Below are 14,998 nucleotides of genomic sequence, written 5' to 3' on the forward strand. Positions count from 1 at the left end.
AAGCAGTTATGGCTTTATAAAATACGTGTGATATAAAATAGACCAAAATGACATGACTATAAGTCGAGAAACAATAAATCTTTATTAAAGACTGTAGTGGAGTCCCCTGTATTGCAAATCAGGTGGATGGGACTGAAATTCAAGGTACAAGGGAATGCATGAATGCTATAATTATCTCTTTATCTCATACTTTTGTAGCTAGGGTTATGTGTTCATATGTAACTGCACAGAAGTAAAACTTTTGAATTCGCTGACCTTATGCAACTCTTGCCCTATACTTCAAGTTGTGTACTTGAATAAGATGACGACCAAAATAGACTGCAGTTTCCATACAAAGAGGAAGAAAATTGCTGGGAGTTTTCATCCTGAATTGGGGATATTGATAAGATCTGGAAAGAAAAAAAACTGTGGTGAAGGTGGCTGATGAGTGATTATTTTCTATCTCATAACATAGACATTGGGGAAACTTAATTTTTTTTTTTCCAAAAAATTAGCTTTTAATCAGGTTTTATGTTATGGTTTTTGCAGTTTTACATTGCTGACCACAGGTTTGTGCTATGTTCAATTTGTGGGATTTTTTTAAATATAGAGTCTTAAGTACGTAATAATTGTAACAGCTGAAAAATTCAGTTTGCTGCTCAAATAGATAAATGGAAAAAAATACAAACCCTTTTCTAAGCTTATTTCATAGATTTCAAAAGGAAGCAAAAAAAATAGCGGTTTATCTAGAGGATGAAAGTTGAGGGAGGGTGGTATGACCTGAATAACATTACTGACAAATAACTGCTGGTGACAGGCATTTCTCTGGAGTTCACAAAATATGTGTGAGTTACTTTGTATCATCATGGTATAGCTAGGCACAGGAATGTAGCAAACATAGATGCAAGTGTGTATAAAATTATGTTGATTAAGGTGTGGTTGATTCAGATCTAATATATTCTTTCTTTTCCTTAGATTCAAGCACCCTATAAGGACCAATGTACCCAATAGCTCATGGAAGAAAAAAATCAAATCAGGACATCCTTGGTTTCCAGGCTACCGAAGTATGGAACGAAAACTTTAGGAAGTGTCTTGCAACCTATGCCAAATGGGACGGCTGTTAGTTTAGCAGGGAATAGCAGTGGCAAAAACTTTGGCAAGCACAATGGCACTGTTCGCATGTCTTCCTTTTCTTTCAACTGGAACAAATCAAATAAATATCAACCTCGAGATCAAAATGCGAGAGAGACTAACTCTAAACATAACTATAATGAAAAATTAATCGAGTCTGACAAGTATTCTCAATCTCAAGAGGCATTGGGTAATGATGTGCTCAGGGTGGGTTTGAGCAGTACTGCTTCGGTTGTGTCAAAAGCAGCAAAGCAAACCAACATGTTTGTATCTTCTACTGAGGAATTAAACCCAAAGTCTTTGCCTGGACTCTCTAGTTCAGCAAAATTCGCCAAAGGTACCCTGTCAGGAAGGACCTCATATTCTGGACTCAGTGCTCCAAAATCACATTTAAATGGATTTTATGGAAATAGGCCAGTGGTAGGTTTGCAGAGACCTAGAGCTAATTCCAGTGCCACAAGGACAAGTTCAGGAGAGAGCCTGGCACAATCTACAGACAGTAGCAAGACTTTTTCCTGTGAAAAAATGGTAAGATCACAAAGTTTTTCACATTCCATTCAGAATTCTTTCCTTCCCACTGCATCTTTAACCAGGTCACATTCCTTTAATAAAGCTGTGGATCTTACAAGGCCTTATAGTCAAAATCTAGCTGCCAGGACATCACAGAGGTCGACTTTGTTGTCAAGAAATGCACGTCAGTTGGACGCACCCAATGGAAATGAACCTATGAAGTACGGATTTACCAGGCCCTACACCAGTATGTCAGCTCCTTCTTCAAAGAAGCCGCCGCTGTCAAATGGATCTGGGTCAGCACCTTCTTTTGGATACAGATTAAGTCGGCCTTCTCTGCTGAAGCCTACTAGGCAGCGATTTACTGGAAATATCATTGTGGATGGCAGCAAAAGTACAAGTCCTGACACGTGCATTGTGGAGAACTCTGAAATTTCAATGGATATTAATAGAGCAATTGAGAAAAACAGTGTTATAGAGAACACTGCTCAAAGAACAGAATCTGATGAGGGCCTCCGTGAAAGTGTGGGAAAACATGGGGCAAAAGTCATGTGTATGAGCGATGATGGAGATGAAATATCTATATCTTCGTTGTCATCATCTGAAAAAAATGATTTGAGTGAAGACTTCAGTGATGATTTCATAGATATAGAAGACCCCAGCAGAACTATACAAATACAGCAAAAGGAGAGCTGCCTTCAAGAGTTAGAGCACAGGAGCATAACATCCATTGAGCCGTTCAGTTCTCTTAAGGAAAGTGGAGGATCCTGCTGTAATGCTGATGACTGGCTGGATATAAATGTGTCTGGTAAATACTTTGTTATGATCTGTTTGAAATTTTAGTGCTAAATCAAGATTCTGTAGCTGTAATTAAGTTGTTCTATATGATTACCCATTGCTTGTGAATTGTTGCAGAATGGAACTTGGCTCTGTGCTGGCCCATTTATTTTCTTATAGCGCTTTTTTTTCATCATAGTTATCTTTCCCCGGCATAACTTAGAAGAGCTCTCTTTCCTTGGGATAAGAATCATAGAATAGTTTGGGTTGGAAGGGACCTTTAAAGGTCACCTAGTCCAACCCCCCTGCAGTGAGCAGGGACATCTTCATCTAGGTTGCTCAGAGCCCCGTCCAACCTGACCTGGAATGTTTCCAGGGATGGGGCATCTACCACCTGCCTGGGCAACCTGTGCCAGGGTTTCACCACCCTCATGGTGAAAAATTTCTTCCTTATACCTAGTCTGAATCTACCCTCTTCTAGTTTAAAACTGTTACCCCTTGTCTTATCACAGCAGGGCCTGCTAAAAAATCTGTCCCCATTTTTCTTATAAGCCCCCTTGAAGTACTGGAAGGCTGCAATAAGGTATTTTCCTTTGACCACGCTTGTGGTAGGGTTATGGGATTCCTCTTATCCTTGCTTTGCCATTCATTTCTCTGGACTGGTCATCTTTTAAGAAAATTTCTCCACACACACACTGTTGGCAGAGAACAGCTGTAACCACCCCTAAGTAGTGTGAATAAATGTAGGGTGTCTAATTAAATTGGTTAAATTAAAAATATGAATGTCTTTGGTTTTTTGTTTTTCCAGAGGCATGCTATATTAATTCTTTAAAAATTAGTGGAAGATACAGAAGATGTTTTTAAAAGCCATGTTTTCAAGTCTCTGGGCTTCTCATAGTATATGCTTTTTTTGAGAGAAGTGACAGTTGAAGGAGTGGATCCAAAGGATCTAAGTTTGGACCTACCTTCTAATATGTTAAAAAGATATAGAATTCTAGAAAGTAGCTTTTCATGATGAGCGAATTAGTGCAGTGTAAACGGCTAGCGAAGATGTAGGTTGGAAGGATATTTAGTTGTAGCTGCCAAACCAGCTTGAGCTTTTTTCCCCCTCTAGGCTGAGTGAATAATACAGTAGAATACTTTCAGATACTTCTGTTACAGTACAATTTCAGAAGAGTTAATGCACCAATAATACACATTTTTATTTTTGGCCTATTGGATTGTTTTTGGAATCTTGACTATTCCTGTTTTCTTTAAGCAGCAGATGACAACAGTGAAAGCACGAAGCATACTGCTGAGAACATGATTTCTCCAGACATGAATTACAGAGCTGGGTCCTCTTTTGAGCTTTCTCCATCTGACAGCTCTGATGGCACATATATGTGGGATGAAGAAGGGTTGGAACCTATTGGAAGTGTCCATCCATGTGGAAGTTATGAATCTTCAGAAATGAACAGCATAGTAAGTATTTATATGCATAATTTGCGTAATTATACTGTTTTGAGTTTATTGCTTAAGTATCTTTAAAAAACAGAATTAATGTGTGTTTTACTTCATAATAGTTTCCTCATTTCTCTGCAGTTGATAGTGTGTTTTGTTTTTTGGGGTTTTTTTTTTTTTTTTTGAAACTTCTTGTTTAGGAACTCCTTTTTCTGGACAGATGACCTTGATTAGGCTGTTTACATACTATTTTTCCTTATTCTCAAGTTAGGACAGAACAGGTCCTTCCTTACTCAATCTCATGGCAGTGCTCACAAAGAATAAAGGAATTAATTTCTGCAAATGATAGGTTAAATATCTCCTACCAATCTCTAAACTGAGGAGTGAAAAGGCAAGAAAATGGCTATCACCTATCTGTCTTCTTCTTCCATTGTCTTGTTTCTATACTGTATATGTATAGGACCCTTTTGAACCAGCGTTTGTTTTGATTTCTCAGTTTGTTCAAGCATAGAACCTTTAAGGTAGGTACCTGACTGTAGCTCACTGTAGCAACACTCTTTGTATGTCTCAAATGCGATACACAAGATGCATAACAACCTTTTTTATTGCTAAACTTATAACTGATCTGCAGGAAACATAATTCAGTCTGAAGAATGGATGGAGAGTTGTTGCAGTGCTGTGACCCTCCAGCTGATGTCAGGGAGCCAACCTTGGGATTTCGGTGGGCTTGAGGAAAATATTGTCTGTCTGTCCTTCATCCCTTTTCACTGTCCATATTAATTTATCCAAACAGTCTTTTGAATTAAGCAACTTGAATTGTTAGTAACAGGTTAATAAAATCAGAACTTCTAACAAAAAGAATTTGGTATAACCAATGTGTATTATTTGGTATAACTTCATCTGTTTCAGGTGTGTTAGATACTGTGACACTGCTGTCAATTTAGTAATGTGGATACTAGTTTTGGACTTGGACAAGGTTTGTGGCACCTACTCAGACTCCAATTTGTAACTTTATTAGGGTTGTCTGCTCTAGCCCAACAGCAGAACAGCAGAGGTTTCTCATGAAAATTTGGCATAGCTATGTAATTATCTTTTTATGTGTAACTACATACAAATTCCTGATGTATTTCCAGGTGCTTGTGGTATTGTTTGCTTTGTCTTAAATTATTATGTTTGGATGTAGTGCTTACAGGAATTTAGAAATGGTTATTAACTTTTGATGGTAATTGTGGCCAGCTTGGAAAAGCAGTTTGAGACTTTTCCAGTATGAGCTTTGTAGCTTTATTAATGTTTATAGGGGACAAAAAAGTTTAATCTAGGCCACTGCAAAAGCAAACACCTTTTTCCTGGATACACTCATGCACATGCCAGGAAAAAAGGAAGTTTTTGAACGTTGTCCTTCATAAATTTTAAATACGTGTATTTTTGATACATACAGTGTAGTTTATCAAACAAATGAAAGACACTATTTTCCCATGCTTTTGGGCTATGTGTCTTAGGTTTTTGATACATGTGACCTCTATGCATTAATTTGTGTATGAATTGATAGTCTGACTGACAGAAGCTGTTGTAAGCCTTGTGGAGCAGAGGTACATTAGAAGGTTTTGATATGCTTGTTCATTACTTTGGTTTATTTCTTCCCTTATTGAAAGCAAACAGCTTTTAGAGAGGACTTAAAAATGGAAGAATGAAATTAGTAGGGTCTGAGGAAGTGGAGAAAGGAGGAGGTTGTGAGTAAGACTTTCTGTTGAATCCAGAAAGTCATGTGTGTTTTCCACCCATTTTGATTTTTATCCTGTTAGTGCTGTTCTGGAATTACAGAGCTTACTGTACTGTGAATTTTTATCTTAAATGAGAGAAACATCAATAATACATCTTTTATTTTTACAAGGTTGAGATATATTTTCAGTCAGCTTGGGTTTTGAGGGGAAATTGTAGATCTGAAATGTTTGTGGCATTGCCTTCTAGTGGTGGTGTTTTGTGTTTTTTTGGGGGTTTTTTTTACCCTCTGCTGCTTGTTTATGGTAGAAGACATGGTATATTTGATTTCTGTAGCCTAAAGATTAAATACTGATTGTTTTGAATCTGAAGGTGCAGAAGAATTTCTGATACAGTTTTTCATTATTTCTGAAGAATTATGTTCTTGGATAGGTTAATGTAAGCTTTTGTTCAATGTTTTTCATTTTCTCTGCAGGCAATGAGTATAAAGACAGGTTAAAAAAAAAGTTGTTAAAAAACCCGAAGGTGTTGAGAATAATTATTGTGATTAGTTGTTACAGCAAATGTTTTGATTGCTGGGAGATACGTGATCAAATTATGTGGTTTCTATCATCTAGTGTGGTGAGGGTAAAAGCAGTTAATATCTGTGTGTCAAAGTCCAGTTGATACGAGTCAGATTTAAGAATTTTGAGTGCTTGACTTAATGCCAGATGGACTGCCCCTTGGAATTAATATTTCTAGGGAAATCTCCAGAGAAGATAGTTGGTTCTGGAGTTTCTGTGGCATCAGGCTGGGGTGAGTAGAAGCAATGTAGCTGAATAACAAGTCAGGAAATTAGATGGTGAGTAATTGGTAGTGTGTAGTGCACAATGCAACTTTTTTTTATTTCCATCCTGCTGTTGTATTGTTAGTCTTTTTTAGCTGTATTATCCTTGGCATCAACAAATATTAAATACTTTTCCTAAACTTTTCTGTAGATGGCAGTGCAGCTCTTACTTCTAATCTAAGATTACCAAGTGTTTTGACCATCTTTGAAAAGGCAACTTTTGCAGAGGCGATTTTAACAAGGTTTCTGGAATGGCAACCAGGATAGGAAGACAGTGGAAGGAGCATGCTGGCTACTAAGTATTTTTGTTCCTTTTTTGGCAGAATAGCAGATATCTTTGCTAGTGTCAGTAGAGTGTGGTTTTAAGGACATAGGGGAAAAAAATAAAATAAATTTGGCGTCTTTTAGGACAACCCTTCTGTTCTTCACTAGCAGCCAACAGCTATAAAAAAATGTGCAATCCAGCATTGAAGGTTTAAAAGTTACGCCAATCTAAAGAACCTGTCATGAGATGATGCCATGGGTATTTACAGCTGAGTAGGACATGGGGTTTTTTTGAGTCCTTGTCAGGATGAAAATATTTTTATTCTGTAACAGAAAATAATTTATTCCACTATCCCTACTTCCGGTTTATTTCCCGATTTGAAGGCAACAAAATTGGTTAACATTCTAAGAATTGAACTCCCTTCAAGTTTTTAAGCATGCATTTCACTGGTATTCCTTATACTGCTTTCAACAATTGGTCTTTGCTGCAAATCACTGATGCTATTTCTGCTCAATTCTGTGTGAGAAAACCGATAGTGAGCAGAGCAGTTGTGATGGCCTTGTAAATTAGCTATATATGTATTCTCATTTAATATTTAGCTGTACTGTTTTCTGATGTGTTTTCAGCTACCTAGTTTAACACCTAGTTGCTTTACTGTTTCATGGCAGAAAGCTGCTCAACAAGGAGGTACAACTTGTGCTGTGTTTGGGAGGGGGGGTGTTCTGGTTTGCTTTTTACTGGGTTTTGTTTGTGGTTTTGTGTGGCTTTTTTTCTTTTTTTAATACAGGCTTTCATCAGTTCTGTTGCTAGCTAGCTTTAGGTCAGGGACCAAGTTAAGGGTTGTAATTAAAATAACTTTTCGTTTCACTGCCACTGAGTAGCTATAAATGAATCTTAGATTAGTTATTTAAAAACAAAAAAACCTTGCAAACAAAATAAGAGTTAGATTACAAAAAGAAAGGAAAAAAAACCCCGCACAAAAAAACCAAGCAACAAGTTTAACACAGATCTACACGTTTGCTGTGTCTCTAGGTTTGAATTATGCTCATGATTGTAATGTAATTGTCTTCATTAAACAAAAAAAAACAAAACAAAAAACTATACACTTTACAGAGCCAAACTGAAAGCAAGATTTTTTTTAGGAGTTCTTAGTTTTTATAGATGAATTCTGTTTCATTGGAGGGGGAGATTGTATCAATATTTTGCTTGCTCGTGCCTCGTCATTTATGACCTGAAAGGGTTTAGCATTCCCTCAGTAGTTGCACATCTGAGGGACTGAATGTCTGATTTCCACAATGATCTTTGAAATAGCTGCTTAGGACTGAAGTAATTTCACTTCAGAGTGCAGGAAACATGATTTTTTTCCTATTTCTTGGAGTGAGAACTTGGGCTACAGTCTAGTATATACTTGCTACACTTTCATTTTCACTAATTTTTGCCTGGAAATGCTGTTCAATATTAGCAACGTAGCCTAAAACATGCATCGTAACTGGAGTCTCGTTGCCCCTTTGCTTAACAGTACTGAAGCACTCTTTCTGTAGCAAGGTTTGAGCTGTTTTGTTCTCTCCTCTCCCTTGTATCAAGTAGACACATGAGAAACGTAAGCTTTAATATGTGTTTGTTCAGAGTGAAGCTTTGGATATTTTGGGAAAGTCAGAGTTCTTATTTACATTAAGAATATATTGGCTAGATAATACAGTTGTTATTCTGAGGTATGTGCGTTTAAAGACGCTATGTTATTCTAGTCCATAATAGTCTGACAAGTAAAAATTCAAACTGAAAATACTTCACAAGCTTTGACTTCTTTCTTTAATACTCTCTAGAGAACAAGCTGTGTGGGGTAGTGGTTTTTTTTAAAGTGGTTTCATATTTTGGGCAAATAGGTTTAGACGGGGAACTTCTATGAGTGTTCTCTGTATTATTAGGTCATATCAAGACCCTGTTGTAGAAGACAAAAAGAGAGAGTTCTCTGAGCCCTTTCTACTGTTGGCTCTATAACAATATGAATGTTTGTGCTATGTTAATTTTTACTGAAATAAAGCAAGGCAGTATTTTGGGTATATACAGAGTGAACATCAATGTAATTATAAGGATATAGGATTACGGAATAATAATTGAAATCTGGATTGAAGAGGCAGATGGGTTTTAGCTGCTTTGCTGAGAATTTAATTGCTCTTGGAATGAAATCTGGATGTCATTGGAATGAATCTGTGTTGTCATTTATTGACATGTGGCCAGAATTTTAGCCTGAGTATAAAGTAGTTACATTTTTTCTCTTGGGTAATTTTTGAAACTCATGATATTTCTTTTTTGCTTTGTTATATTTTTTTTCCCCACTTGTGATTGAAATTTGGGAAAGGGCAATTCTGACTTTGTTTTTGAGACTGAGCAGAATGCTTTCTTACTCTAGAGGCATAGGTACTCAGTGAAATATGCTGAAATATACTGTACTTCCTAGAGAAAGAAAAAATAAGCTTGCTAAACTAGCATTGTTTAGTTCAATCACTAAGTTCTTACAGTAATTTAGTTATTTACAAGTAATTTAATGCTAGTTACCCTGAATTTTTTAATAATTCCCTTTTCAAAATGACTTTATAGTAAGCTTTAAATTGCCAGTTTGATTTCCCAAATGTGTAATTTATTATGTGAATTCAGACTTGTAATATGTGTTCTTCTAATACATTTACTTCTGTAGAGTGAGGTGTTCTAGGTATTGTCTTCTATCCATCTTCCTTTCTTTAGTTGTACATTCTCTTCAGCAGGTCAATGCCAAAGACATAGTTCTTGTTCTGTGAGAAGCTGAACTTTTGCAATTTTGGACAGTTTTGTTACAGCTGTAATAAAAACACAAGTGCAGGTAAGCTTAAGATAATGTAAAAGTGTGGAATAAAACAGCTATTTGGAAATATAAGGATTAATTTATACTAGCATTTGAGAGATTTATGAAGTGTAAATCCCTAAGAGGTTGCCATTTGAGATAAGGTATCTTTTGCCCAGTGTGTTTTTTTTGATGGAACTATGTAATACTATGGTAGAAGTGCTGAGATTATTTTGGAAACAGTACAATGCTAATTCCAAACAGGTAAATACTGAATCTCCATACTGTGCTAGCAGCACTATATTACAGACATTGGAAGCATTTTCAGCACAAAATAATTCTGAATTAAAAGCAGTGTTTATGGACTTGAACACAATTTTAGTGCTCTGAAAATTAGTTGTGTTCTTATGAAATTTTTCAGAAGCCGCAGTGGTTGATTTACTGATGCATTCAGTACAGAGTATTCAGAAGGTCTTGTGCTTCATTTCCAGCCATTTAATAGGCTGTAGTGAAACTAAGTATCTTTTCTCGTCACAGACTTTTTTTTTTTTTTTGCAATAACTTTTCTAAAAAGAGCAGTCTTGAAATGAGCTCTTCAGGTGCAAGCTAGTTACAAGAAACACACATAAAAAGCAGTTTCCATCTAATGAGCTAGTTGAAATTTGATTCTTTTTTCTGCTATTCATGTTGCAAGTGAAGCGTCTCAAGTTTTTTGTAAGATGTTGGAAGTGAATGTAAAAGAAAACTTAAAAATAACTGCTTTGATGTAAAATCTGCATTTCATATGAATTAATATATGTACATATAATTGTATTATTGACACAAAGACTCTTAAATTTATTTAGATTTTCATGGTATCTTTACATAAGCCATTACTGAAACCCCTAGATTTCCAACATCTAAGGCTTTTTCCTCCTCATTCTTGTATTTGCTTTTCTGTCTTCTAGCTGATATTAAAATCCTTAATTAGTGGACATGTTCCAATAAAGAAAGACTTGCACACCATTCAGCTCTTGTTTTCCTGATAAAAGATAGAATCAACCAAATATTTTTTTCACTGATGGATTGAGTATACTTGCTATTAGTGTTGAAAATAGTTCAATGATTTTTGAATAAAGAGATCCCAACTGCTGATCTGTCATACTTTGTGATCTTCATAGAACCATTAAGGTAGGAAAGGACCTCTAAGATCATCAAGTCCAACTGTCAACCCAACATCACCATGCCCACTAAACCATGTCCTGAAGTGCCACGTCTGCACATTTTCTTGGAACACTTCCAGTGATGGTGACTCCACCACCTCCCTGGGCAGCCTGTTCCAATGATTGATCATGCTCTCTGTAAAGAAATTTTTCCTAATATCTAATCTAAACCTTCCTTGTGCAACTTGAGGCCATTTCCTCTCATCCTATCGCTTCTTACTTGGGAGAAGAGACCAACACCCACCTCACTACAGCCTCCTTTCAGGTAGTTGTAGAGAGCAATAAAGTCTTCCCTCAGCCTCCTCTTCTCTAGACTGAACACCTCCAGTTCCCTCAGCTGCTCCTCATAAGATCTGTGCTCCAGACCCCTCACCAGCTTCATTGTCCTTCTCTGGACATGCTCCAGCAACTCAATGTGCAGCGTGACGGGCCCAAAACTGAACATCGTATTTGAGGTGCAGCCTCACCAGTGCTGAGTACAGGGGCACAATCACTTCCCTACTCCTGTGCTGAGTTAGTCTTATGGAGTTTGTCTTATTTGTCTATCTTTAGAATCATGGATGAATTAAAAATGAATAGTAGTATTTTGTGTTATCATCAGTATGTATTACATTATTGATGTAATTGTACATTGTGCTGAAATTTAGATTCTTCAGAAGGAAGGATTTCTTATGATTTATTCCCAGTGTGTCACAGCTCTGATTTAAACAGGGCAGAAATGTGCTGACATAGAGTCTAGAAAGAAGCTATCCTGTCACTTTCCCACAAATGTGGAGTTTCTTCATTTTCACATGTTGTACGCTCTCTGTGCTTTTGTTTGGCTTATGTGTGATAGAGGAAGTGTAGTTGAACTGGCTTTCTGTTTTAATGGAAGGAAACAATGGTAAAGTTAGAACACCAAAAATTTGAAAAGCAAGTGTAAGTTATTAGCAGTGGTGTTGATTGAAACTTGTGATTTACAGCCAATTCAGAGTTCATTTCAGAATAGTATTTCCTGATCTTCTCCCTAAGGAAGCATGTAGCTCTATTCGTCAAAGGTTAAATGAGTAAATTTCATATATGTGCGTACATGGGGAGTTGCCAGTTCTGTTTCTGAAGCAGCACGGCTTTTGTGGACTGTATTATTTCATAAACCTTACTTTCATTGGCAGTTCTAGTCTTTATCAAGACTGTACCTGAGATTCTCTGAAACAGATTAAAATCTTTGTCTCAAAAATCTTCATGTGGTTCAGCAAAGAAGAATAAAGATCTTTCTCAAAGCAGAGGACAGCATTAAAAAACTAACTTGTAGGTTTTTGGACAGTCTGTACTCAGATGAACAATGTTGACTAATTGCATTTCCTTCTTTGTTAGAATGCATGTCTTTTGGCTGACAAAATTTTAAGCTAATACAGAGAATCTCATTGTATGCTCCTATGATGCTTTCTTAAAGTGGTTTGTGTACTTCAGTTGGGCACTTCCTTAAGAAAGGTCTGAATTCTGTGCCTGAAACTGCCCGGTTTATCTGGCCACTGTTGTGACATAGCTGGACCAGAAGGGAGGAAACTGGGCAATCTCTCCCTATAGGCATGTGAATAGATATTAGAATTCATTAGTATGTCAGAGTAATGAGACTGTCTGTGAGAATGTAGTAGCAGTGTAGGGAGAGGTAATTTCATCTACTGAATTACCTAGAAAGTATTTAAAGAAACCAATGATAAAGGCACTTCAGAAATCATCTGATGCAGACATGTAGATCTCTATGGGCTATGATGTAAATTCTCCATGGCATATATGTCTAATTGGGTGTGGACACGGGTATCTGTGAACCTCTTGGGAAGTGACTAAGAGCAAACCCAGAGGGTGTCCGATACTTTGCGGTTTGTCTGGTACCTTCATTTCCCTCTGTGCCCAGCATACTGGAGACCATTTTTATGGATAGAGCTGCATATCACATAGCATAACTAATGTGGAATGGTGATGTGGAGTTATATATTTTCTGCTTCTGCTCAGAGGATTTTCATTTGTTGCATTCGTCACCAAAGAAATCCTGTCCTGCAGGACAGATTGAATAATTCATTGGTCCTTCACACTCCTTTACTTGAAAGCCTGGCTTTTGGGTTTGTAGGCCACAATTTTTCTTGGCAAGAGACATCAGACTAGCCCAGGAAGTCTTCTGTGAGATTTTAGCTTTTACTGATGCATTCTAGAAAAAGGCAAACCATGTCTGAATTTTATTTGTGATAGAAAAGGATTTCTTGGAAAGGCGTTATCTTGGTAAGCTGCCATTTCTGCTTAGGATGTCTGTGTGAAAGAGCTTTGTCTTGCTCTGTTTTCTAAAATTTATAAAGTTATATTTTGAAATGAAATATTTTGAAATAATTTTGAAAATGTATAAAGGTTACATGGTTCAAGCTTCCTGCTCAGAAATACAGTGATTCTGGGATTGGAATCTAATACAGATGCCAGCCTTGAAAGGTGTTCTTCATTGGCATGCATCTGCTACTTATCTGAAGCTGGTGTTGCTGGTAACCTCTGCCTAAGTTGATAAGGTCATGTCCAAGTTCCACACTTTTCTGTCACGACATCTTCACACCATGTTCCAGAATCTGACAAAAATGACCCTGATTCACTTGAATTGTACTGTTCTCAGTTTTCTTTAGGACGATAATTGCTTTCATTTTTCCAGTATTACAAGTATAGAAATCTCTGGAATGTGTATTTCATATCCTCAGTTTCCAAAAAAACTGTCAGTTATGCCTATAAATTTATATTTGGAAAACCATTAGACCTTTTTACATTTGTTCTCCATTATGAATAGATAATATTTGTGGGCATATTAATTTAGTGGGATTCATATGTCCGCAGTTAGCCTTTAGCAGAAAACCCTGCAACTACTATATAAAACTCAGCCTGTTTTATTACCTGCCTAGTACAGAACTAAGAGTACAAACTTGTTTCAGTATGTTTTGTTAGGAGAATTCCTTAACCCTTCTTTTGGCAGAGTTTGTTGGCAAACTGTTTTCTGCTCATGGCAGAGAAAGGAAATGTCATGAAAGTAGAGCCTGTGATTTCAGAGGTACTGCCTTCAGGGTGAAAATAGCCACCACCTACCCTCCCACCACCACTCTAGTCTTCAACTTCAGAGCTTAACTATTACAGCAATGGGAGGTAGTGAGAAACTGAATTGCTTAATGAGATGGCCTCTCTGTTTCTTGTCATGTACGTGTCCCTGCTGTCAAATATTATTAAGAGGTTATATGACTACATTACAGTGCACAAACCTCTTGTGACGTTGCTTTGAGAGGCATGACATTTTGTGAATGAGCTTTTATGGCAAATTACGTTTTTTTTCTTTGGGACAGGAAAGCGTATATGCCTTTCAGAGCTGCTTGATTCAGAACCAACACACTAAATCTTCTCATGCTGTTTTGGCTGATAAAATCAAGTAAGGCAACTTAGTTGATTCATTTGTGGTAGCCCTTAATGGCAGCTTTTGAACTTGTATGGTGGAGAGAGGGAGAGCGAGCGAGCAGCAGCTGATACATTTTGTGAAATATGAGAATAAATACTGGTAGAAATTAAGACTTTTTCATAAGCTTCTAAGTGATGTTTCCTATATGAGTTGGTAACTGCTTATCTAGTGTTACATTTTAATGTGAGTTTATAGCTATCCCTTTTCAATTTTTTCTTTATTCTACCAAGTAGCATTGCTTTTCAATAACAAGAGGACTTCAGAATTTCTCTACTACTCTACTGTACTTCATCTAACGGTATGGCTGAATTTTTAAGTCATTGTTTTCTTTACTCCTAGGGAATCTTCAGCTGTAGTGAGCAGGTAAACATGTGCCCAGAGAAGACAGTAGTCTTAAAGTTGGAGTATTTTTCAAAGTTATCAGTATAAACAAAACAGAAAAAAAAATTAAAGTAGTAGAACAATTTGAGACATAAATGTAACCCATCTAACTGGTTTTCTGAACATTTTACAGATGACCTGATTATAAAACACCTAGACTGGTGCATAAGTTTCCTTGTACTTTTCCTTTTTACCTAAGATTGTGTCCTAATAAGTCTGAAGAACACTGGTGTTGAATCTTTTTCCAAATTAATTTCTGTTACAAAGCATCAGAAATTTAGGGGAGGAGTGGTGTCTTGTACATGTTGGAGTCAATTGTTTTTGCAGTACACACACCTTTGGTCCCTCTGGATAAAATGTGTACACCCAGTTTCAATCTTTCTGTCCCCACAGTTCTAAATAAGGGATGCGCTTTAACTTCTTTTCTTTTCAAGAACATTTAACATACCATTTGGGCCATATTGATATCACCTGCAATCTGATATCACCTTACAGC

The 14,998-nt window shown here is 36.8% G+C and overlaps 1 protein-coding gene across 3 annotated transcripts in view; it reads left to right on the forward strand.

Moving 5' to 3' along the window:
- Window positions 1-993: 993 nt before the first annotated feature.
- CCSER2 (coiled-coil serine rich protein 2) overlaps window positions 994-14,998 on the forward strand; it is a gene marked incomplete at both ends in the record, with an annotated part of 58,144 nt that continues 44,139 nt past the window's right edge. For all 3 annotated transcript variants that reach the window (XM_082002249.1, XM_082002251.1, XM_082002250.1), the window contains 2 exons: window positions 994-2,428; window positions 3,656-3,858. In XM_082002249.1, coding sequence (XP_081858375.1) covers window positions 994-2,428; window positions 3,656-3,858 — 1,638 coding nt within the window. The remainder of the gene's footprint in view (window positions 2,429-3,655; window positions 3,859-14,998) is intronic.

Source organism: Phaethon aethereus, assembly GCF_964289735.1.
Source record: "Phaethon aethereus genome assembly, chromosome: 7".
NCBI lineage: Eukaryota > Metazoa > Chordata > Aves > Phaethontiformes > Phaethontidae > Phaethon > Phaethon aethereus.